Source organism: Podarcis raffonei, chromosome 4, assembly GCF_027172205.1.
Source record: "Podarcis raffonei isolate rPodRaf1 chromosome 4, rPodRaf1.pri, whole genome shotgun sequence".
Classification (NCBI taxonomy): domain Eukaryota; kingdom Metazoa; phylum Chordata; class Lepidosauria; order Squamata; family Lacertidae; genus Podarcis; species Podarcis raffonei.
The window spans coordinates 104,186,932-104,214,024 of NC_070605.1; the positions used below are offsets into that span (position 1 = coordinate 104,186,932).

Genomic DNA, 27,093 nt, shown 5'->3' on the forward strand with positions numbered 1-27,093 from the left:
AACATCTGTCAGCAAATACCCACAAAAAATCCAGTGCAAACAGAAGGTAGGATTGAATTTTAGAATAGGCTACAGTTGCTTATTTTGGGCCCAATCTTTGCACAGTGGCATAACTGTCAGCAGGAACTACTGGCCAGCAATCAAGGCAAGTGGCCAGCTAAGAGCATTTACTTACTGAGACTCTATACCAAGATGGAGGGAAACCAGCAAGCCAGTCTACTATTTTCCAAAGAACTAGTGGTAGACTATTCATTGTTCATCATTAACATGCTTGCCTCTGTCGTGCTGCAATGTAAGTAAACAAGGTTCCCCTTTTTCTTGGCATCCATCTGTCTCAAGAGACGGAGCACCTCTGGTGGGTGGGTGGAGGCAGAGGTCCTCACTGATGTGGTCCAAAGGAAAGCAGAGCAATATGTTTGGCTACAGGAGTTGTCGGAAGGAGGCGTACAAGGTGCCATCCAACCATCTTAAGGACTCCACTCTGGATTTGTGTAGGGTTTACTATTCAGCCTTTTCTTCTCTTGAAGATGTCCCTCAAGGCAGTGGGTAGTGTTTCCCTACCCCTCCTTCTTCACAGATCAGAGTTGGGAGCTTACAGGCACGCACAGCACAGACAGTTCAGAGTATCAGGCTTTCATTGTTCAGCTGAACCAGGGGGGGGGTAGCCAATCGGTCTCAAACCTTTGGTGAGTTAGGGACTTCCCTGCATGTGAAGATAGGCTCTGGCGGGTTGAGCAGATGAGACCAATAGTGGGTCCTACTGTAGCCTTATTGGAGTTCACTGATTGGGTCTGCGTTGCTCCGTGACAGGAGGAAGGAAGTCAAAATGACACCGAGTTGGTTCAAAGAAAGAGTTTATTCTGCTCTCCGGATAGCAGAAGGCACTTGCGTGGTGAGTCCACAGCAAGTACAAAGAAATGACAGGTTTCATGCAGTTTATATACCCTCAGGCATCCTCTCCCCCTTCCCCAGCCACGTCAACTTGTATACGCAGGTTGACATCACATATGTTCCTGCTCTGGTACTCTCAACCACAAAAGGATCTTCCTTCCTGTACTTCTGACCATAAAAGGGTTTTCCTCTTCCTACTCTTATCTGGGAAGACGTCATAATCTCCGCGAACACGCTTTTGGCGTTTTTCCCGGACATTGGTCTTGTGTGTATTTTGTGGTCAGCACATAAGATAAAGTTCTGACATGTTCTCGTTGTTCCCCCGGGGAGCCAAGGCCACCCCTTGCCTGTCCTGATAAAGGAGAGAACTGTTTATGCAGTTGTGTCCTTATTATGGTTTTGCTCAACAGTTCAAGTTTTACGCATTTAAAAGTGCTCTCTTTTGAAAGAACAGGGGGGGGGGTTGAGTCAGTTTTAAACTTGCTACACAGAAACCCATTCCTTCACTACAGTCAATAAGGCAGTTTCTGCACATGCAAACCATCTAGGACAGGGGTGTCAAACTCAAATTCATCGGGGGCCGCATCAGCAGTTTGGTCACCCTCAAAGGGCCGGTTGTATCTGTAGGACTTACAGTACAGGAGAGAAGGGTTCAGGCAGCCGTTGGATCTGTCACATCACAGGATGGCATGTGCTCAATATAAAAACAAGTGGAGGTTTCCTGAATGCATGTAAAGTGGAGGTTTCCTGTGTAGAACGGCCGGTGCCGCTAGAGGGCAGTCGTTCTCTGGCTTGTAGGCTGCCGCGCATGCGCTGAAGAGGCAGCTTTCTTGTGTCAAAAAAAAAAGTGAGAATAAAAGGTGAAGGCTGGCGGCCGGCGGCGGCTACACGGGCCACATGGTGAGGTCTGGCGGGCCGGATTCGGCCCGCGGACCTTGTGTTTGACACCCGTGATCTAGGAGAAGGAAATCTCGGATCCTAAACCTCTGCTGCCTTGCGGGAGGTAAGGAGTAAACCCTACACAAATCCAGAGTCCCTAAGATAGTTATACACATCCTTCGGGCAACCCCTGCAGCCAAGCTGGTGCCAAATGTATTCCTCTGCTTACCTTTGGACCACAGCAGTGAGGCCAATAAGTGAGTCTTGTTGTCTGGGCAGTCCAGGACCTCCAGACACACTGCCTAGGCTTGCACTCTGGGGAAGTCACTTCAGTGCTGCTAATGCAGCAGTTTGAATTCACCCCCACAGGCACACTCCATTGTCTCTCAAGACAAACGTTTACCAACAACAGTGAAGAGGTGTCTGTAAATGCAGAATATAATAAAACCTGTGAGTGAGTATTACAGTCTTCTTGGAGTGGCAATTCTATATATTTAAAAAACCATCCTCAATTCTATTTGGCATATAGGAGATGAGGATGCATGAGGGAGACTACTATGTCCATGAGGCGTGTGTTGGTTATCTGGAGATTTGAATCATTTAATTAACATAATAATTCTCCAACTTACGCTCATGCAGTGGATCTTCCTCCTCTTCTCCTCTGCAGTCTCCCAACCAGAGGGTCCCCCAAACCGCCACAGTAGTTTTTGAGTTCAGGTGGGGGCTTCAGGGAGGAGCAAAGGAAGAGGAAATCCTGTTATATGAACAGAAATCTGTTTGCGCAATGTTGGATTTCATCCAATGAAAATAAAATGTAAACATTTTTTTTAAAAAAAGAAAAGAACACCTATGTGGTTTTGATACAATGTTTAAATGTTTATTTTGATGAAGAGCAATATATATATATATATATATATTTACAAATAATACCAAAAAACAGCTGCATTAACCAGGGATTACAACAGGAACTGGAGATTCCTCTCCCTTTATATAAAGATTGAGAGAAGCATTTATCATTCTGTTCCCCATGCTGTTTGTACTTGTACAGTCTGTCATGGAAGGCTTGGAGAATATACTAGTCAGTAAGCTTCTTGACATTAATTTGATTGTCTCTCTTCGTTAAGAGCAAGACAGCAACAAGGAGCTCCTGACTCCACCCAGATACAACTAGGTTCAGGGCCAGGAAGTGACTAAGTTAGAATATGCACACGGAATTCTTTTGAAATAAGGATTGTGGAGATTAAACAATCTTTTAACATCCCTGCAGCTTGGTCAAAGCACTTCAAATCTTTTATCTTGTTGTAATCCACTTTTGCATCTGAAGAGGTTGGTGTGGTAACCTGTTGTATACTAATAAATAATAGAAGCACATGATGTATTGAAAATTATTTGGTCTGAAAAGGTGCTGCTGGATTTATATGGAATCTATTTATACAGCATCTGAACATATTAAAATAGTTACTGTAAGTGCAATGGCCATGAATTGACTTAAATTCAAGTGCAGCAGTATAACAAGACTGCATGCCTGAAAGAAATCCTCGATTTAGTCGCATGTACATAATTATTATTGATTCAAATTGAATGTACACTTGTGTATGTAAGTAGTAATTGCAGCAAAAATGCTAAGAAGTTATAACTGGATCTCAAAAAGGAAAATTAGCAATCATTTTAACCAGCTGTGTTAGCAATATATATTACATATCGTGTACCACATAAGGAAAATTGGTTCTATTAGAATGAATCTCATTGTTGTTGTTGTTGTTGTTGTTGTTGTTGTTGTTGTTGTTGTTGTTGTTGTTATTTGTTTATTTTCTATACCACCCTATACCTGAAGGTCTCAGGGCGGTTCACATAAAATAGAAACAACAGAAACTATTGCATACTGTTTTCAAAAGATAATGAATTCCCCCCCAAAACACCCCTAGTGCAATGTGTCAGGATTGAAAAAGGTAAACCTCAGCAATGTATAAAAGCAAAGACTTTAACTTGTTTCTCTACTTTAGTGTTTGTAGCATGGATTGTTAATTTTTAAGGTCACCATATCAGTCAAGTTTAGAAGTTTTCTTGTGGGCATGTTGTCAGATATTTGTCTGTAAAATTCCCCCCAGCATTAAATTAAATAGAGCTGCAATCCAAACTCCACTTACCTTGGAGTAAGCTCTACTGAATGCTGCTTGCATCGGGGCTTTTCTCCAGCCAGAGCTCACTGGAGCTCAGCTCCAGCAACTCTCCGTTGGGCACCACTTCCACCTCTTTTTCTAGAAAAATAGCACTGGTTAACGTGGTTAGGGCTGACCTGTAATTCTTTAATGCCAATGAGATTCCTGAACTGAGATCTCCATTTAACTGACCAACCAATGCATTCAGAATCCAGGGTTATACTGGGGACTGTGAGGAGAATCTTTGAATTTGGTTTATGTGGTAAAGAAACAACAATAATAACAGCCTTTATATAACACTTTTAGATGTAAAAACATTTCACATGCATCTTCCAACTGCAACGTTTACCACAACCCTGTAAGGTAAGCTAGGACTGTTATCCCCCCATATTGCAGATTAGGGGGCTGGGGCTGGGGCTGGGGGTGGAGTGAGGAGAGAAACTGAGGCTGAAAGAGACAAACCTGCCTTAGCTCATCACTCCCTTGGCCATTATAGCTCTCTCCCCTAGACATCTGAACACTAAAGCCTATATTTTCCAGACAAATTCCATTTTGATTCTGGTCAGATGGGACAAGAGCATAAGATTGTTGTACTTCAAGACAGAAGCCTCTCTTTGTACTTTGGCACAAAAAAGTACAAAGTAGCTTGTCTTTGTCAACGCTAGAAATATTTTCTATGTATTTTCCCCACATCCCTCTGGCTGTGCTGCAAACCTGTATCTATTCCTCTCACAGAGCTACAATTCCCAGTTTCCTGGGAAGAGGGATTGCCTGTTAAACTACTCTGAGAGTTATCACACTGTGAGAATAGGGTATCCTAACAACACACAGCCCCCTTAACCAACTACAGTTCCCAGGAATCTTTGGTGGGAAGCTGTGACTGCTTAAAGTGGTATGATACCACTTTGAATGTCTCGCGCATATGGCACTTGTTTCTAGTTTCATCCTGAGCCGTTTCTTGGTCATGCTAAATCATGCAAAACCTGTGGCTCTCCCAATGTCCAGCTCCCATCAGACAACTTGGCCAATGGCCACAGATGATGGGAGATGTAACCCTAACAAAACAACAACAAAACAACCTATGGAATAGATACCATTACACGGATGGACCTTATGCATGAACTGACTATAGAATGATCTGATCCACTGGGTCTTCTGCTTTGTTCGTTTGTCAAACTTTATGAATTACTTCTGTGGAAATTTACAGTTTGATACTATGAATAGTACACCTTATTTATCTTAGAACACAGCCGGTTAAGTCTCATGTGTTTATTTAGGGAAATGTAACCCAGCAACAGCTGGAGAGGCACAGGCAGGGCTTTTTTTTAGCTAGAACTCTCTGGAACTCAGTTCCAGCACCTCTCAAGTGGGCACCATTGCCATTATAAGAGAACGAGGGAGGCGTTCTGGGTGAGTTCCAGCGCCTCTTTTTCTAGAAAAATAGCACTGGACAGGTTCCCTTTCCCTGTGCTAAAGTGTTTGAGAACTGTAGGTAGATAGATGAGTTTGCCTTACAATGACTGGTATTGGATGGCCACATTTGTTTAGACGTTTGTATACAATAGCTGATCTGTCATACGAGTTTCACATAAAAGCTCATAAAACAGGTACATTTATGGCATGTGGAACATGATCATACAAATTATCCTTGCCTCCTTCTGATGTATATTAAGTCTGCTTAAGTCACTGTGGCCCAACTCTCATCTCACCTCCGCCCAAGTACTTTGGAAAACTATGTTATGGACTAGTCGCATTTTCATATTGATTAATGTTTTCAGACAGTCTGGCAATCTATGTGTCACAAGCCACAAGTGTGGTCAAAGGATCTCAAGGTTGTATATACAGCCATTTTCTCTTCACAATTACCCTGAAAGGTAAGAGAGACCTCTCTTAGATATAGTGACTGGCCCAACATACGTCCACTGGGCCACATGGCTGACTGTCTCAGCAATCTAAGAGACTACTTAGAAAATAGAAAAATAGAAAACACAAAATATTTTTTAAAAAACATGTTTTTTAAAAAAGGTGGCAACATGGGTCATGAAAATCCTTGTCTAGTCTTCATGGATTTGCCCTATGCAGGGCTTATGTGAGCCAATCTTTATGTGCATCTCCAAAGTAGCAATGCAGTTGTACTTTCATAAATGCTGCATCAGCACAACCATTAAAATAAAAATATTAATCAATAGGCTCTTCATCTCATGAGCTATAATATACATTAATACGAGAATGGTGGTTTCCAATACTTACCTAAATGCATTGCCAGGAATTACAGAGCCAAGGTATTGATTGATCTGTGTGACTCATGTTTTCATAATGATTTCACAATTATAGGCCTCTGGGCAAACCAGGACCGGATTAACCACTTCAATAAGTATGCTATGGAAGAAGCGTCCCAGCTATTAAACAGGGGGGCCCACTGTTTTGTTACTAGCTTGCATTCTCATCAATGTAATGGGCTGGCTTAAAATACTCACAACTAAAGGAAATACATTGTGGACCACACGATCCAAATAGCCTACAATATGAGCATGTAATGCACAATCATTGCTCTGTGGATTCATTTTTTTTAAAAGATATTTATTAAAGTTTTATAAAAAGACAAAAATTTCAAAACAAAGAAAATACAGAAAAAAGAAAATACAACAAATACAAAAATACATAAAACGCAACAAACAAACAAATAATTAAAAACAAGTCAGTTTTTCAAATTTTTAAATTCTCATTAACTTATTTCCCTGACCTCCTCACACCGCCCTTTTTTGTATTCCCATTCACATAGTTAATTCAGCAAATCCTTACCCTCTTTCTTTAAATTTAACTCAATATCTCAACATATTATAGCTTTGTGTATTCATCCATTATCAATCCATTTTTACATATTCTTGGTAACCTTGTTACTAAGACCACTTGATTTCAATCCAACATCATTTTAACATTCATTAATTTTACAATATTTCTGCAAATAGTCTTTAAATTTCTTCCAATCTTCTTCCACCAACTCTTCTCCCTGGTCTCGGATTCTGCCAGTCATTTCCGCCAACTCCATATAGTCCATCACTTTCATCTACCATTCTTTCAGAGTGGATAAATCTTGTGTCTTCCAATACTTTGTGATGAGTATTCTTGCTGCTGTTGTAGCATACATAAAAAAAGTTCTATCCTTCTTTGGCACCAATTGGCCGACTATGCCCAGGAGAAAGGCCTCTGGTTTCTTCAAGAAGGTATATTTAAATACCTTTTTCATTTCATTATATATCATCTCCCAGAAAGCCTTAATCCTTGGGCACGTCCACCAAAGGTGAAAGAATGTACCTTCATTTTCTTTACATTTCCAACATTTATTATCGTGCAGATGGTAGATTTTTGCTAGCTTGACTGGTGTCATGTACCACCTGTATATCATTTTCATAATATTCTCTCTTAAGGCATTGCATGCCGTAAATTTCATACCAGTGGTCCACAACTGTTCCCAGTCAGCAAACATAATGTTATGTCCAACATCCTGTGCCCATTTAATCATAGCAGATTTCACCGTTTCATCCTGAGTGTCCCATTTCAACAGCAGGTTATACATTCTTGAAAGTATCTTTGTTTTAGGATCTAACAATTCTGTTTCCAATTTTGACTTTTCCACCTGGAAGCCAATTTTTTTGTCCAAATTATAAGCTTCCCTTATTTGATAATAATGTAGCCAATCTCGCACCTTATCTTTTAATTTCTCAAAACTCTGCAATTTCAATTTGTCTCCTTCCTGTTTGTGGATTCATTTTTAGAGTCCAGATCACCAAACTTGGATTGGTGGGCAGAGGCAAAGCTCAGCATTCTGGTGCTAGGGCAAACAACATGAAAGATGCCCCTAAGCCAATTCCATATGTATTTTATGACAAAGAAAATTATGAACAATTGGAATAAAATGACAAGTATGTTTCCAAATTTGGATGAGACTCCATTAGTGAATATTTATGGATTATTTTCAGGAGTTCTAAACTTGTTGCCAACTTAGAGAATTGACAATGCCTAGTACCTGAAGTCTTATATTTCTGATGAAATTTCTGCAGGATTTAACTCATTTTGTATTTTAGCACCAAATCCCATAATCTCATCTAGCACATTATTAAAATAAATGTTATTTATGTAAATAATGTATATGACATGATCTTGTTGAATCAGGAATCTTGAATCAGGTCAAGGGCTCCTCTCTCCCCATCGTAGTTCTGGTCCAACTGGAGGGAGTTCCCACGTGGCTATACATCCAGTAGACTTTGCAGCATGGAGATAAGACTTACAGTGCTTTTCACTGTGCACCTAACATAGTAAATGTGGGATCAGAGGGCCACAAGTGGAATGACTGTCTACATGGATGCAGAGAAGAGAACAAACCGTATAGATCAGAAAGTTACATTTGAAACAGCCTGAAGATGTTTGTGGACCATTTCTCAACACACATGTGTGAGATGTGAATGGCTATGTATCCCAAAGGTATGCATTATCTGGTAATTTTCCTTGCCTACATCAAAGGCCCGGTAAATGCTGCATTACCTAAGCACTATTGGTGTGACTACCCCATGCCTCATCCTGAGCAATGTATGAGATGAAGATGCTTGGGAGAGACAGATGAGGTAGAAAGTTTGTGCAGAAGTGCTGCTGCCTCCAAGTGTAGCACGGGCACTTTCCACATGCCATACTACCCTGGTTTAGAAATCTGGTTGTAAGGAGATGATGCAGGAGATGTGAGGTAAATCCTCTCACAACTATCTTCTCACATCATATTTCAGCCTAGAAGAAAGGAAATATTTGACTGCCCCAACATATTTTGTTTGAGTTAGAATTCTTCTTCAGGGGAAATGTGTTACATTTTATAATAAAATCAAAACAATTTAACAAGGATTACTTAGCACCTTTCAGATGACAGTGGTGGTAGGGACAATAAAGTATCAATTGGTCCTTTGAGGACACAGATTCTGGCCTGGCTCCTCATTCTGAAGAATGTGCATTTAGGAAGAAGAGTAAGTTGCTTCCAGATGCTGCTCACTACCTCCAGTGCTTCCCCATTTTCTGGCTGCTTTTCTTAGAGATGACCTTTCTGCCTGGCTGTGCCCCCACTCCAGTCTCTCAGATCTTACACAGGGCTCTGAAAGCAATATAAAGACTTGCCAAATTATAGCTCATGTCATATCTGAAACAGTTCTGAAACTCAAAGTTAACAGCTACTGAAAGCAACCTGAAGTAAACCCCAGATTCCAAAGCTCCTGCCTTAGATTCATTGCTCTGGAAGCTTCAGAGGAATGAGAGAGGTCTTTGATTTCTTTTTGCATTTTTTTAAAGATAGCTGGTGAGAGAAAGATATCGATCCTTCCATCTTGAAGATGTCCTGAGCTTATACTTGGCAGCTTCTACTTCAAAACATAAAGGCAAGTTTCTTAGGCACTGCTACAGAATGGGATATTCCAGCCATTGGCACTGTTCATTCATTTGTCTTGTTCATTTCATAAAACATATACTTGCCGTTTTATAGGTGACTGCATCTCATAATTAACTTGTTTTTCTTAGCTTTCCTAGAGAAAGCTGAGGGTCTTTCCAAAGGTCTAAGGCAGGCTTCCTCAACCTCGGCCCTCCAGATATTTTTGGCCTACAACTCCCATGATCCCTAGCTAGTAGGACCAGTGGTCAGGGATGATGGGAATTGTAGTCTCAAAACATCTGGAGTGCCAAGGTTGAGGAAGCCTGGTCTAAGGGTTTTGAAAATAAACATGGCACGGGGGAAACAAACCCAAGAGTGCTTCCAGCAGCCTTTTCTGCTTGAGGGTTTGATTGGTTGGAAAAGAGGCATCATAGATCTCATATATAGAATCCCTGGGACATGGGGAAACCAGTTCTCAATGCATCCTATGTCAATCAATTGCAGTGTTGGCCCTTTGGGTCTCAAATTTCAGCTGTGCACTGTGTGATGCCAAAATCCCCTCCCCCTGCCTCTCACCTTCCATTCTACATCATAGTTGTGCCATGCGCACCCACAGCTCCACCCCTAAACTTGCCTCTGTCAACTGGCATGCTCAAGTGGTGGTGATCTCATGGGCTCAGCTCAAAATGTGATTATGGGAACTCTTGTGTTTGTCATCATAAGACACATCTTCCATTACTATGTGTAACAATGATGTGGCAAACTCTGGGAAGCTTTGAATGTATGCCTGTACTTCACTTGTTGTTATCCATGGAAGGTTGCTGGTTTCCAGACATGTATAACTGGAGTGGGTGACTCTGTCAATTTTCGTTTCTCCGACTTTCTTTCTTTCTTTCTTTCTTTCTTTCTTTCTTTCTTTCTTTCTTTTTCTTTCTTATTTGCTTACTTGCTTTGGGAAAGAGGCAAGTATGTCCTGGAAGAGATGCTGTGGGCCTGATCTCTGTGGTGGCACTGCTACAGATGCCCAGAGCTGCTGACACAGCAAAGATCAAGTGACAGCAGGGACAGTTTTAGGGCCAATTCCGTAAGGCACACTTGCCTCATTCCCATGCTCACACTCACAGTGCTGCTTCCACCACTCCTACACATTGTCCCTTCTCTGTAGCCCCTCTTGGCTCCCTTTTGGTTTCCCACTATGGCTCACCATATACCACTGCGTATGTAGATCCAGCCTGAAACTCTCTAGAATTCTAACCAAAGTTCTCTTGTGGAAACAATGTCATCAAACAATTGTGCATGCAGAGCTGCAGCAGTAAATCAAACAGGCTCCCCCCAGAACAACAGGTATTCCTTCCAGTACCAAGATGTGCTTCAGTCAATTTAACACCCTTTATTGATTTTATCAACTTTTTCCTTTAGCAGCAAATAAAAATTTTAACACCCCCTCCCATGCAGATTAGATTTAGGAACAGAATTAATTTGATTGCACAAGGGAAAGGAGTCAATTTAGCCAGTGTGAACATGAGATTTTAAAGGTCTTTTTCTTTCTTGACTAAAGGTACAGCATTAAATTCCATCCGTAATCTGAAGACGTAACCCCCATACAAAGGGTATCCAGTGTTTTCTCTTATAAAAGGAAGCTAGACACAAGCCTAAAGTGATGAAATATTGATCTCTGGGGGTTCAACCACAGAGCCCTCCAATCACTGGATAATATGATTGAATTGAAATTGAATTTTCTCTCAGATTGAAACTGAATGGCACCTCTACCTACCCCAGAGTAGTTTGAATTAATCTCTGGGTCACCTAACATGATATCCCTTTTGTTTGTTTGTTTTTTTCCTTAGCTGTTCTGTGAACAACTAGCAACTGAGCTAGTGGCTTTGAGACACGACTGGAAAGCAAGGAGCAATAAGCAGTACTGTATATTTAAGTAGGTGGGAAATGCTTACCTACATATGGATAAAATCAGCTCATTTCATCACAGTTTAGATGGTCTAGGAAACATCAAATTTTCAATGGTTTTCATTGGCTTTTTACTGGAAGGACACCTGTGCTTTTAACTTGTGCATTGTGTCTACTAAGAAAAATGTCACCTGATGGATTTCTGCCCTCCATATAGCTGCTAGAGACACAAGAATGGAGGTGCTTTGGGATTTTGTTTGGCCTGCATTTGTAAGCAAATTGGCCAGATTTAAGCTGTCCAGAGTAATATGCAGATTGGAACACAATTACCATTCAGTTTTCACACTTCTCTGAATTTTACATCTCAAAAAAGTGTCAAAATGCATTTGAAATGCAGGTTTAAAATTACAAATTTAAAGTGTAGCACCCTGCTTGTGGTTAACGCTTAGCTGGAATGAAATATTCAACGCAGCAATAGAGAAATTAAAATAATAATTTATTTGTCAGACAAATAAATGATAGGCACAGTGGTATATGCTTACCAAAGCTCTGCCTGCCCTCCAGCCCTGATGGCCAGCACTTATATTTCCTCAACCCAGCCCCCTTGCTCCTCCTTTGGCTGCCTCTGTCCAATCAGCCTGATTGAAATTCCTATTGGCTGTTTGCTAGAACCAATCATAAAAGATACACCCATTTCCTATTACCTTTTATGGGAGACAAAGAGCTATATTTCCTTCTATCCATAAATGGCAAACAAGTAGCCATATATCTTACATTTGCCTCGACAAGGCACCTTAATTACCAGATCACCTTTTGCCCCTGTTGTCCCTGCATTCCAAAACAAATGGCTAAAACAGATGGCATGTGGTATTAAGTTCTATCTAAACAGAGATCTTACTATTTACCAACTCTTAATTAGTGTTTTTGCAGCTTGATTGTATTCTGTAATATGTAGGGTCAGTGTAACCTTTGCTCCCAGCCTGTATTTCCCTTTTACAACCTTGAGAAACCTGTCTCCTGCTACTGCTATAAATCAGGGGGGCCCTTGTCCAGGAGAGCAGAAAGATAAACAACTGCCAAAGTACTTAGCCAGCTGGTTTTCTGCCTGGCATGAAACATTTGCAAATTTTTAAGCTCATTTTAAAATACAGGCCTTGATCAGATGCCTCAAAAGTACAAATATGTGTTTTTTAGGGTTCAACATGTGCAAAAATGCATATGCTCCAAAAATCTACCCCTCCACAGACAACTTGAAAATTGCTGAGAGTCTTAATTTTTCTGCCTCTTTTAGCAATTGTAACGTGTTGAACCAGATGCTGTATGATTCTTAATTGCATTTTTGCAGACGCACTGTGGACCACATGAATGGAACTTGCAGACCTCTGCTGGTCCACAAAACACAGTTTGGAAATCCCTGTGTTAAGGTAATTTTTTTAATGCAATTCATTTTTTTGATTCCATAATGATATGGAACAGGACAGAATGTATCTGTGATTGAACAGATGTGAAAGAGGCACAGCCTGAAAATTGTCTCATCCATCTCTATTAAAGAATCATGTCAATAAAAACTGCACCTGTGGTGCTGCCTTATTTCTTTGTGTGCCCCCCGCCCCACAAAAGCCCTCTGCTCAAAACCCACCCTTTGTGTGTGTGTTTATGGCTTAGTTCTCATCTTTTATTGAAAGAAATCCTTAGCATGTGCAGCTGAATTTTCCTCAGATTTATCCCTGGTTTCTTTTGTCATGCCTCTCCTCTGCCTTCTCCTCTGCCGCTGTCAAAGCAAATCTTGCAATAGGGGTGTGCGCACACCCCTGACACAGATCCAGCCCTGAGCCATTTGTGGTGATGGGACTGGTGGTTGTGAAGGAGCAGCCACTCCTTTATCACAGCAGGTTGGGGGAGCGACACTTGGTGTCACTCCTGAGCCCACTCACCTCCCGCTAAAATAAGGCTCATCCACACCTTTCTTTGCCCTGCCACTTTCCCCCAGGAAAACCTGCGGCTTAGAGCTGAAGCAGAACAAACGGCAATCGAGTTTTCCTCAGATCATTGTTTGTTCCAAAAAGCAATGACAAACCTAGACAGCATCTTAAAAGCAGAGTCATCACCTTGCCAACAAAGGTCCGTATAGTTAAAGCTATGGTTTTCCCAGTAGTGATGTATGGAAGTGAGAGCTGGACCATAAAGAAGACTGACTGCCGAAGAATTGATGCTTTTGAATTCTAGTGCTGGAGGAGACTCTTGAGAGTCCCATGGACTGCAAGATCAAACCTCTCCATTCTGAAGGAAATCAGCCCTGAGTGCTCACTGGAAGGACAGATCCTGAAGCTGAGGCTCCAAGACTTTGGCCACCTCATGAGAAGAGAAGACTCCCTGGAAAAGACCCTGATGTTGGGAAAGATGGAGGGCACAAGGAGAAGGGGATGACAGAGGACGAGATGGTGGGACAGTGTTCTTGAAGCTACCAGCATGAGTTTGACATAACTGTGGGAGGCAGTGGAAGACAGAAGTGCCTGGCGTGCTCTGGTCCATGGGGTCACGAAGAGTCAGACACGACTAAAGAACAACAAGTCCTAAAGAGCAGGTTTTCCAGGGGAAAGTGACAGTACAAGGGCAAAACCTCTCAGACCCATGCCTCAAAAACATGGAACAAGCAGAGAACTGCTTGGACCCATGCTTTCTAGGCATGGAACAAGCGGAAGCATGGATGGGCTGTAAGTCTTGCGCATGGCCAGAGCTTCCTCCCCACCAGTGCCAGATTTACATATAAGCTAAACAAGCTATAGCTTCGGGCTCCACTCTCTTGGGGGACCCCAAAAAATTAAAGGAAAAAAACCTGGATGTACATTTCCAAAATATAAGATAAAAAAACCAAATAAAATTAAAGCTACATACAGCAACGTCATTTAGGTCCATAAGTTACCATATAGTATATATTCAACCCAAAAAAAAAACAGTGCCAATTTGTTGTTGACAAAGGACAGCTGGACATATAAAGGGCCCCATAACCTCCAGTAGCTTAGGGCCTCATCAAACTAAATCCGGCCCTGTCCCCACCCCCATCATATTAAACACATAACATATAAGGAAAAAGCAGGAATAATTATAGATAATGTCAATCATTCCAGAGCTGTTTCATTCTTTAATTGTTTAGATAACAGATACCTTTTTCCCCAAGTGCAAAAAAAGACAATTGCATTTCAGGAATGTTGTCTTATTACCACATTTTTTAAGCATCTCGAATGACCTATTCAAATTGAAGGAGAAAACAACAAAACGGCATCGGTAAGGAGACAGACATGTATCATCCCACCTGTTCAACATCCAGGGTATACCAATAAAAAGAAATTATGAAAAGGGCAATAGTAGCAGAAACCTACTTGAAAGCTGTGTCATCTGCTTGCTAATTCAGACCAGGAGTGACTTCAAACAAGCAAGGATCCCGGTGGCATTGCTGCCCTCTTTGTTTTCCCCGAGGGAATCCTTTGCCATATATTAACCAAATAGCTGAAACATTTTCCCACCGCGCACAGATGTACTCCTTCAGTGACTCCTCCTCACGAGGTAAGCGTGGTCATGATTTTCTTCTTTGGTTCCTTCTTTGGTCCATTTCACGTGATGGAATGTGAGGTCTTTGTCCCTCTCTGGTATAGAAAATTAAAGTGATGGTTGTGCTAAGTCTTTGTGCTAAGACTTTATTGTTTCGCTGTATTCTACTGTCATGCTGTTTTACTGGGCAAAACTGTAAGTGTCAGAAACTCACTAAGCAGTGGCATAAATGTCAAAGAACTACCCATAAACGACACCACTAAGTCTGACTTTTACTACAAAATACATTGTGCCCAAGAGTTAGGTAACTACGAAGCTGTAATAAAAGAACCAACTTTATGAGAAAAACATTCTACGATGTGGCCAAGGAAGATCCATCAAGGGATACCCACATGCTTATATTAATGTTCACTGTGCTCCTCACTTTCTCTCCACTGACCTTCAGGTTGCAAAAAATGGGGTTTTAATATTATTCTCACTTTCCTCACACCGTGCATAATTTTTTACACCTCTATCACATCCTTTCTTATACTGTATTTGTTTCTGAGTTTTTTTTGGTTTTTTTTAAATAAACTAAAATGTCACAAATGTTGTAGCTCCAGCCCCTTGATCATTCTGCTTTTCAATTGTTATCCCATGCTCTGCTCTGCCATGGGCATAGTCCACGAAGTTTGACTAGACTTGCTCTCCTGAGATTATTGATCCTCCTTTTTGTTCTTTTTTATACGAATATCAAATGGGGGAATCTGTAGAGGGTGGAATACTGGGAGCACCAAGAGCTAGTTTGGCCTCTGGAAAGGTCCAGGAAGGGACTGGGGAGTCATTTTAGGTATTAACATGTATCTCTGAACCTCTATGCCCTACACACTCTGTGCATAGAAATTAATAAAGTGACATTTTGTGGGCTCATAGCGAAAATGGAGCTAACATGGGATTCATTAAACTAGATTTAAAAATTAATTATATCAGCCTTTAAAAAGAGAATGCAAATGTAAAATTACCGTAATCTAAAGCTGTAATTTTAGGAAACCTTAGGGTTCCAATCCTAATTGCACTTGCTAAGAAGTAAGCTGCAGTGAACACATTGATACTTATTTAAAAGTGAACATGCATACGGTTGCACACACTGAACTCAGTGAAATTTATTTCTGAGTAAACTTGTTTGGAATTAACCTATAACTGCCTATTTTTTACAGGAAAGCAGAAAATAGGAAATCAGAGGTAAAAAGGGAGTTACCTATAGTACTATGAAAATATGTTGTTCTATAGCAATGTTTGGTTAATTCCAATCTCATAAAATATCTATCAATTTTTGAAATATAAATATAAACCACCACTGGGAATGTCCTATGGTTCTATATATATATATATTAAAAAGTACATGGTTTTCTTTCTGGCAATGTGGTTTTAAAAACATCAATCACTAAGAAACTTGTTGATTGAGGAGAGAAATACAATAAATCACTCACGAGCAGATATGATAAAGCTAAAATCTTTCATAGCTGCTGTTCACAGAAAACTGATGGAGAAGAAAACTACATGACTGCTCCAGCTGTCAAAATGGTGGCTTCCGTAGGCAGAGCACTCTTACACCTCTGCTTAGGGCAGGGATGGGATGAAGCTCCTCTACCCCACCAGCTGAATGTGGTCACCTGTGCCTCTCTACCTGGGCTTTGGGACTCGCCCTTGGCTCTGCTGCTCACCTTCCCTGAGCCAGTCTGTCTTTCAGTAAATGTGCCAGCCTGGAATGTGTCACTGTATTGTGATAATGTTTCTGGCTTTTCTGTATGGAGGATGGAGGGGTGTATGTGTGTAAATATCTGGCTTTTGCATGACAAGAACACAGTCTGCTGTTTAAAGGTAATAGTTAAATCCATTATGCCATCCACTTTTGCTTTTTCCTTACCTCACCAGTGGGATGTGATGCCCAAAAGGTGGTCCAAGAGAATGTGGCCCTGAGGATGAAAAAGATTCTCCCCACTAGACTGTTTTAGCTTAGGGCTTCTCCCACTTTTAAATGAAGAGGATGGCTGGTGCCATCTTTCAAGCAGTTGGTCTGCAATTCATGCCATTATCCTTGGCTCCCCTCTTTCAACATCATGACCTAGTCTTTTTTAAAAAAGGACAAAGAGAAAACAAGACAGTCACTTAAAATCCTTGAGCTACAATAATAGTCCTAAATTGTGCTTTGGGAAAGGGCACCCTCTCTGCAAGCTATTCATTTTAATACTTCTAAGATGCCTGAGAAATGCAGGTGTTCCTTGAAACAAGACTGAGATCTGGGCTGCAGGCCAAAGTGGGATTGGCCACTGAGCAAGAGCTAGAAGCACCATACCGGGAATGAAACTTACACGGAACATCGACCATGTAGAAAAGCTTATCCGGTTCAAAACCACCCAGGTTTGCTATCACAGCAAGCTTTAGCACACGATCATGGTTTAATATTTTTATATCCATGAAATAACCCTTTATTTCTTGTCACAATTGAACCTTAAATACACACACCTCCATTCACTCTCGTTCTTTTCTAGTCCCTCTGTTGACTTGGTTAAGGGAAGGTTACAGTTCACTGATGTTATGCTTTCAATGTGTCAGATTCCTTTGTTTCAGGACCCACCCATTCTTTTGCTTGGCTCAAATTTTGATCAGCTTTTGCACCTATTCATGCCTTCATTTCTGAAAGCTTCTCACATTGTTCTGTGGCTGTGCCATAAGTTTCTTGTGAAAATCCAATCTTGCCAGTTGCATGGAAAATGTGAAGAGAGTTTTGGTCCACTTAGTAAACTGATTTTGGAAGGCCTCATGAACAGCTTTCTTTGAATTTTTCACAGATCCACAGGCATCCTCCCACCTCCTCCCTTCCTTTCCACACTCCCCTCCCCACGGTCAGTTTTTCATTAGAGTCAGTTACATTCAGGAAAAAAATGGACTAAGCACAACCCAAAAGTAAACAAAGAAGCACAAGTTTGCTGAAGAGGTTCCAGGGCAAAAATAAAAAGTGTACAAGCAGGGAACCACTGAACAACAAAAGTCAGGATTTTGCCAGCAAGTGTGGTTCAGCCCTTAGTTTACAGAAAAGCTCACAGGAATAAAAATACAGCAATAATAGTCACCACTCCTGATCTCATATTGGATTGTGGGAAAATACTTTGCATTCTGGGGTTGAAGCCCCAGCCGCCACCTTCCCATTGGGCAAATGGGTGCCTCATGCACAGTGCGGCTTGCAGGGTGATGGGAAGAGGGGAGCTGAATGCATACACAGTAGTTGCAAACTGTTCCACCCACTTTCCTCTTTTGAGGGGTTGCACCTACCCACTCTTCATGTTTCATAGTGCGGCTACTTTGGTTGCCTTTTGGGCCAAGTAGGAATTTCTAGCCAGCCAGGTAACACCTGGAAGACTGGTCCTTTTAGCTGCTCCACACTTACTGGGACAGAATGATGGTTTGTTAAATAGGTTGAATGGTTTAAATGGTCACTTAGGCAGGTAGATCACCTTTAGGGGCGGTGAGTGGCTAATCTTGTGATTGAGGGTTATAAGATCTGTGGCAGGATTTGGGCCACTATTTGGGGGCAACTTGCCACACCCACTCAGAGCTTTGAGGCCCTGGGAAGTGATGAAGCAGGAAAGCCTCTCTACTCACCTTCAGGGTGAAGTTGGAGTTGGGGGCAAGAGGACTTGCCTCCCCTTATCCCAGTAGAGGCGGCTCTTATCCCAATAGAAACCCTACAGCTGCAGGCATTTTCCTGAAATTTGTTTATTTAGCTCCTGCACTGATAGCTTTCCCTCTGCAGATTCTGTTCGTGTTTGAATTTAATAATAATGTGGCCTACAGTTCAACTGGTGTCAGAGTTTTTATTTTAGCCCTTGGCTACAAATTCAGTACTGAACACTTTCTTGCTCTTCCATGACACCCAAATTATCTGATTGATATGGCTGCCTTATTCTGCGTAAATGGTAGGGCTGGCCCTGCTGCCGGCCAGAGGCAGGAGCTGTGGGCTAGATAAGGGTCCAATAGAGTATAAGGCAGCTGACTATGTTCACATGCTCCCACCCTGTCAAAGTCCACAAGGGAGGAATTTGGGGTTATAGGCAGGCTGGAAACCGATCAGGTCAGGGAAACTGGATTGCTGAACAGTCAAAAAGGACTATTACAAATTGAAAATTCTCAGACTATAACATTAGAAGAATGTCATCTGTCTTATTCTCCCTTTAAATTTCTGTTAAGCTGACCTTTTGGGATGCAATAATTAGAAATCTTCTTGTATCTCTTGTGCTTTAGTGCTAAGCTAGTTGTAGTTTCTTAGGAAGTGCTTTCCTGAAATTATCTTTTCTCAAAGCCACAGATCAAGAAAGAAAATGCTCCCAGAGGGGGGAAAACAACGAACTGTCTCCAAGATGTATTGTTCTCTTTCTATTAATGGAAATTGCACAGCCACCTTTTCCCCACCCGCAACTCTTCCACAATTGATAGGTTATTTCAGAAAGGCTGTGGAACTGGAATAAGACAAATCAAGCAGAGCTGAACATGTCCTTTCTTTTACATGGTCAAATTTTTGCATAGTAGCAAGCACAGAAAAGAGCTTCTGATTTTAAAGGCACTCCTGAGAATTTGAGCAGAAAAAGAAATGGCATACGAGAGCTGAAGGTTCAGGCATGCATTTCATTTGAAATTAAGGATAACAAAAACTGTGCACATCCATGAGCTGTTGAGCAAAAAAACACTCCTCCTTTGCAAAAGCACTGATGTCAGTACTACAATGTATGTGCCTGATATTGATATAGTCCTGACATACAGAGCAGAAGAGTAATAACTTTTTAATTTCATTTTATCCCATCCTCTGAGGCATTTCAAAAAAACAAGAATAGCTGGGGTGGAGCTGTAGCCTTTCCAAAACATGTGCTAAGACTGTATTTGTACTCCTTTTTTAATGAATAATTGTATTTTTTTAACCAGTAAATGAAAATGGTGTATCACTTAAACTTCAATATAGGCAGCTTGAAATATAAAAGTCTTCCACAGTAAATTTCCCCTACAGAAGCATTTAGTGATGCCCAAACAGAGAGGATGTTTTAGACTTTGGGCTAGGATGAAGGGGGAGAAGTCATTTCAGTTTGTGGCCAAGGTTCTCAGCATATCTTGAAGGCCCACAGTTAGGTATGTTCAAGAGTATTTTAAGAGCAATTGTTATGGGTTGGTTTTGTTTGTTTTTTTGGTTTCTCAGCATAATGCATCTTAGAAATACTTATGATAACTAGTTTGGTAGAGCATGAGACTCTTAATTCCAGGGTCAAGGGTTTGAGCCCCACATTGGGTTAAAAATTCTTGCATTGCAAGGGCTTCAACTAGATGACCCTCGTGGCCTCTTCCAACTCTACATTTCTACAATTCTTCTACAATAATCACGTCACTTGTAACTTGTGCCCATTATTGAAGGAAATATGAGAACTTTGTCAATTGAATAACAAACAGATGCAACTCATTGACAAAGGCCATATTGAACAATATCTTTACTAGTCTGTACAGGAACACCACACAAGAACCAAACCAGACTAACACTCCTAGCTAATGAGAGAGATTCCATGGATCCTGAATCCACCATCATTCAAGCATTCCCCACTTTGTTTCTACAGTGGTCTCCAGTTTAAGGGCCTAAGTACCAATTACAAAAGACCAAAGCTGACTCCAAACCAAATCAGTATCCTAATGAATTCAACCCAAACCTTGTAACTAAAGTCTTAACAATTGCAAGGCACTTTTTTCCCCTTCTTTTAGCAGTGCAGAAAATTTTGACTGCTCAAAATCAATGGCTCACCCCATACCCTCCAACGTTTCTCTGGTGCAAATAGGGATGTCCCATTCCAGAATGATAATTTTACTATTTATACCCCGCACATCTTACTGGGTTGACCCAACCACTCTGAGCAGCTTCCAACATATTTAAAACATAATAAAACATTAAACATTAAAGAACTTCCCTATACAGGATTGCATTCAGACGGCTTGGGGACAGATAACTCCATGCCCTCTAACATTTCTGCAATGAAAATAGGGACATCTTAAGGAAAGTGGGACATTCTGGGATCAAATCAGAAACCATGACGGCTTCTCTAAATCAGGGACATCGCTGGAAAATAGGGACACTTTGAGGGTCTGTCATACATTCTTCAGAAGTAGAATGTCTCTGACAGAAGGGTGTGTTGTCAGGAAGTAGAGAACATGAAAGGAAAGAGACAGGTGTCAGAACTCTGTCACGGTGTGACAAATTTTAAATTTATAACATAAAATGCACCTCAGAACTTCATGGCACAGTTGGATCAAATGAAAAATCATTGCTTTCTTCAATCATGTGTTCTCAATACATCAGCCATCAGAGGACAGGGTTATATGTTAATTTACAATTTCAACTGAAATAATATTGCTGTTGGGGCATCTCCCCAACTAGTCAGTGTGTGATGAAAAATTGAGCAACGCTTACCTCCGTTGTTACAGTGCTAATTTTATCCTCTAGCAAGCTGGTATTCCCATTGTTTCATGCATTTATATAGGGACAGCAATAAGACACAAGTAATGAGCATAAAAAGTCTTAATGTTTCATTTTCTTCAACTGTAAAACTGGAAGTTTTGAGGAGGTGGACATTTACTTCACAAGACATCTTGTGATGGCGATTCAACAATTGTACATTTCTCTCTTCTCTTTATCTTACGCTTTCTGTGAGCATGCCATATAAAAGGTCAAAAGGGAGACATGCAACAAAATGTCTCATTGTTCCTGCACCCTGTTGCAGTCAGTCAGCCACACCTTCCTCCAGAATCTTCCACTCCATTCCCCTTTCCAGCCATTTCAATACCAGACCCCCAAAGCCAGACAGCATTTGATATGTGCTGAGCACCAGATGCTGAGCTGTTTTGGGGTTCCCTCCCCTTGGATTTTCATACTTCTGCAGTCTTGGGGTTCCCTCAAGCCCACTGATAGCTTCCTCCGGTGTGTGGGCGGTGGTGCCATTTTTGCTCTATGAGCAATGATACCACTGAACACTGCAAGTAGAGGGGATAACGGATCTTTATTTGGGACAATTGCAGTTGTTGGCTTTTGCTAGGATTCTGGTGTCAGTTGTTTCATGAATAAGCGCATCGTGCTTCCTAGATATTGCACTTTCAATGTACTAAATTTATTTATTTAAAAAATATTTTTCATCCTTGCATTTTACAATGTTTTAACAACAAAAATCTAAACAAATTCAACCTCCATTTTCTTAAAATTCCATCCCCCCCCCGTGGTTCCTTATTTTATGTCATATTCTTACTGCATAACCAATTCAAATTTATTTACAAATTTATTCTTTATGTTCCCTTTTAATTATTTCTTACGGCTCGTGTTTATGTCAATCCTGCTAACATTTTCAATTATTTACAATTGGTCTTCATATATCCAATAAATTTTCTCCATTCTGTTAAAAAAGAAAAGTCTCCCTTCCGGTAAGTTTTGCCATCTCTGCATATTCCATCCCTTTTAGTTGCCCATGGTCTTTCTCCGGAACTGCTTCCTCTTTCCTTTTTTTTAATGTTTTCTGCTTTATTTCAATGCGTTCTGCCAGTAAACGTTTGGATATTTTTATGGTTGTGGACAACGAGGAGCCGTTTGTTATGCTTCATATCTGCAACACGTTGAGCGCTCGCCCAGAAAAGTTCAGACCCTCCAGGGCTGGGCTCGCGAGGCGCTTTCCTTCTCGTTGCTCAGGACTTCGTAGCAGCGGGAAAAGCGCTTCAGGGCGCGCGCCGCCCGCTTTCCCGCCCTCGCCCGCCTCCTGGGCCGCTCGCAGCGCTCGCGCCCTCCGCAGCGCTCCCAAACGCGCGGCAATGCCGGGCGAGGCGCCGCTCCTGCGCTGCTCCGGCCTTTTCTGCGGGGCTTCCAGCAGCTGCAAGCGAGGTGGCGGGGCGGCGTCTTGCTCCCCCGCCCCCTTTCTGGGCTGCCTCCTCCGAGCCGGCAGGGCGGCTTCTGTGCCTGGACGGGATTGGGGAAGCGCCTGCAGCGCGCCGCCGAGAGGGTGCAGCTTGCCGGGGCTGGAAGCGTCGCAAGAAGCCTGGGCTGGGAGCGCGCAGCCTCGTCTTTCCATCTCTGGGCCTATACCATTCATGCAGCCAGGACAGCATACAGAAATAGGGGTTTTCATGTTCTTTAGGTACCTCTCCACCAATTATACTTAAAAGGAAAGCTGGTTTTTTAAAAAACAAATGTTATTTTCAACATTTTTCCCCCAACTCATTATAAACCATTTCCAAGACTTTTGCTATCTTAAACAACCACTACATGTGAAAAAAGTATCTCCCTTTTCCTTACATTTCCAGCGCGTATTTGATTCCACCTTGTACGTTTTAGCCAGCTTACTAGGGTTCAAATACCATCTATACATCATTTTCATATGATTTTCTTTTTAACACATAACACTGTAAATTTGAAGTCCACATTCCACAATCTTTCCCATGCTGCCATTTCAATATTATGTCCTATATCCATTGCCCAATGTATCATCAATTATTTGACCTGTTAGTACCGGTAGTTTGTTTGCCATTCTAATATTTTAGACATTACTTTTTGATTATTCTTTAGCAGGTCTTTTTCTAACTGAGAGGTTTGATTTGTAAAACCATTCCTTTTATTAACTTAAATAGCTAATTAAGTTGATAATATTGTAACCAGCTTGTTACTATCGCTCTTATTTCTTCAAACCTCTTTAATTTAACCTCCACCTCTGTTAACAAATCTTTATACTGTAGGTTAAAACCACATTGGTGTTTTATTTTCCAGCAAGTTTTTTTATATTTTTCCATACTCATTTATTAAATTTGTTTTTGCAAGTATAGCAGATGTGAAAACTCAACCCCATATTGCTTTGTAGACAATTTAAAAAGAAGCCAGAACAACAAGTGCACAGAGTGACCAGAGTGAAACAAACAGCCTGCCAAGTGAAATTTCCACACATTGGGGCTGATCTACAATCATGTTAAATACTGTTAATGGGAGTGTGTTTTTAAAGATTGCTTATAGTGAGGAGTCACATATTTGAATGTTCCCCCATGAAAAAAAAAATTGTGCCCAGGAAAAACAATTACCTCAGGGGAAGATATCTAGTAGCGCAGCTTTCCTTTTTATTCATCCAAAAGTCATCTTCCATCTGCAGTCTGTAACCAATACAGTTTTGAAATGAATTATTCATTTTATTTCTAGAACTTCAATGTGGTGTCAGACCCACCCACTCCACTCCCTGGTGACCTGGCCTCAGTCCAAACTGGGTCCCCCTGTGAAAGAAGATGACAGGTGTTCAATACAGTGAGTGCATACACCATGTCTAGTTTGACCCTTCTCTCTTTTCAATAATTTACTGAATTTAAAACTTATTTTAAAAATCCATCATTGCTCTAAATATTTACCTGCATTAAAATTGTATGATTTGTTTCTTAAATGAGTTTTTTAAAGCATAAACTTGGTTTGCATTAAGAATAAACCTAATTATATTCATCACAATATTCCCACTCTATAGAACTGGAGTAAGTCCAGTGCTTTTTTTTCAGGGGGTATTCAAGGGTACACAGTACTGACACCTCTTTTTTGTTGTTAAGCACCTATTTTTCTAGAGAAAAACACTGAGTTTTGTCTCAGCAAGCTCCTGCAGCTTCTTAGACCTCAGTGCAAACCCTTCCGCCCTGTGGGGCTTTACAAAATGTCAGGGTGGCCCCCACACCCACAGCCTTGCCACGCAGAATGGTTAGGGCAGAACATGGGCAATGAGAAGTTCGCTGTGCCAACCAAGAGGGGCTCCAGCAACTGGGCCACCCGGGGCTGAGGATGTTGTACAATGGCAGTTGGCTCAGCTCAGACTCCAACCCCCCGGGGATCCCCTTCCCCACCTCCTAAATGACCTGTTTCAAGGCCGCCTGCCAATGAATGCTTGCATGCATCCCACCCACCCCCATGTGTTTGGAAAGGGGGGGGTGACACACCAATGGAGCAGTGCTTGTCCACAATGATTCCCATGAGTGCTGGGAAAGAGGGACAGCTCTGTCCAACCCCACACCCAACTCCCAAGCAAGGGAGGGTTGATGTTTTGCAGTGCCAAAGCTGGCAGTACCAACTATTTGTTCAGTCAATGATTTTATGATCACGATAAAAGAAACCATCAGAGTGCCAGACATGACACAATTGAAATCAATGGGCTTCAGTGTGATTTATTCTGATGTGAACCAGGTGCTGGATGCTGCTGTGGTTTTTTGCGTTTTTTTTTAACAAAGTACTGTGTCGTCTTATTTATTTTTCTCATTTGGACTTACAGATACCACATGCATCCCAGTCCAGAGGGAGTAAAGTAAGGTCACTATTCTAACATGCCCCAACCCTGCTACTGAGCCAATCAAAGCAAGTTTGACTAAAAACAGCTTATGCTGCTTCAAGAAGATGTTTCTAGGCAAAGAGAATCTGAGCACTGAGGTGCAGCCACTGAGAAAGTCTCCCTGGGTATCTCTCGTCTGTGCCAAATGAACCATATCTAGCAGGTCAATCCATGATGTGCAGATCCCTAATTCCATACTCAGATTGCCCTTGTAATAACAAGATAAATACATTAATAAATACAAAGACTGGAACAAGATTTTCTGTACTATTCATTTTAGTTAATTTTTTTAAAACAGAATAAACGCTGCACTTAGATGCCCTTTCTTGGGCATAAACTCAGGGGAACATACTTGTGAATAAACATGTATAAGGATTCCAGTATCTTTCAGATGATTGCTAAGTTATACAGTTAGTTGTGCAACATCCAGCATGCTATGGGCTATAAAAAATAAATGTACTATTATTGTGTGCTGCTGAAATTACTATTCTAGTGCCTGCAGTTAAAAATGATTAAACAATAATAAGCAAAATTAATTTAGATCATGATCTCAGAGTTGTGGGGATTCTTACATATGCCTTCACTCCTCCTCCTAAATTTCCTACACTTAATTGTCAGGGTTCAGGAAAACTTTCAAATGGTAAGCATTATTTTTATGCAGTGTTTCGAAGCCTGATCAGCAAGTACTGTATATTTATGAAAGAGCTCCACTTATGGGCCAGATCCTGTTATCCGAAAACGGACCTGTAAGCAAGTCTCAATAACAAATTCCGTCCTATTACTGGCTGCCAGCTGAGATGACAGTTAGACATACTCCGGGCAGGGGCACATTTGGGCTGGGCTTCTAACATTCGTTAGTTATTTAAAACAACAGATATCTGTCTATCTTTACATTTATAGCCATGTGTTAGAGACACAGCACATGCCTGGCCAGGAAGCAACAGAGCAAAGGGAATCAACTGGCACATTCCAAGCCCCAGCACATCACGGAAGGCGAGAGATTGGCCTTTGGACCCAGCAAATCTAAAGCCTCTGGCACAACCCCTTCCTCTCCCCTCTCCCAAACACCCTGTTTTGAGAATTTCAACTGCATTCTACTGGTGGGATAAATGCTGACAGTAGGAGCCTCCAGCTGTTCACTCCCACTATGCCCCAGCCATCAATATTGGGGTAGGATTGTACTGCAAATTAGTTTTATTTATTTGTCACATATTATTGCATCTAGTGCATAATATTGCTTAGTGAATGTTGATATTTACTGGTAAAGGTTAGTTAATTCATTTTTTAAAAACTAGCATGGTACATTTTCTTTTTCTTTCACTGAAAAGGCATGAAAAGGTAGGGTGACATTTGGCAGCATACTGTGACGACACTGCATTGACTTTGAAATTTACTGGTCACTGTGTCAGAAGGTTCGACTTCCTGTTTCTTAAGCAGTCACTGATTCACGAGTGCCTCTCATCTTACTCTATGACTTGCTAAACTAGCTCAGGAGTCCTCGTAGAGAAACATTATCAAAGCTTTTCAAAAGTCTAAATACTCAGTGTGAAATGGATAGCATTGCAAATCCTTGTTTACACTCTCAAATAACTCTAAAAGGTTAATGACAAAAGCCATGATTTCCACTTGTTTTTTCCAGAACATGCATTAAGCTATGTGACCTGTCATCTCCAAGATCCCTCTTGATGTTCCTGTTAGAATTCCTGGCTCTGTGATTGCAGTCCTGGTGTTGTTGTCTTTCACATGACGGTATATGTTTTGACTCCACAGAGTGGGAAGTGACAGAGACAGGATATTTGTGTTACTGTGTTCCGCGAAGTGGGACTATTGTCCTTTGTTCTTTTTCTCTTTCCTGTCTGATGCTAGAGAGAGAGGGAGCCATGTTGCAGTGCTCCGTGTGTGTTTATATGTAAATAAA

At 41.3% G+C, this 27,093-nt stretch overlaps 1 protein-coding gene across 1 annotated transcript in view; it reads right to left on the reverse strand.

Moving 5' to 3' along the window:
• The window catches only part of LOC128412411 (EPM2A-interacting protein 1-like), a 200,753-nt gene that overhangs the window by 17,799 nt on the left and 155,861 nt on the right, over positions 1-27,093 (reverse strand). The window contains exon 2 of the mRNA XM_053385289.1: positions 1,425-1,520. Within this exon, the coding sequence (XP_053241264.1) occupies positions 1,425-1,520 (96 nt within the window). The remainder of the gene's footprint in view (positions 1-1,424; positions 1,521-27,093) is intronic.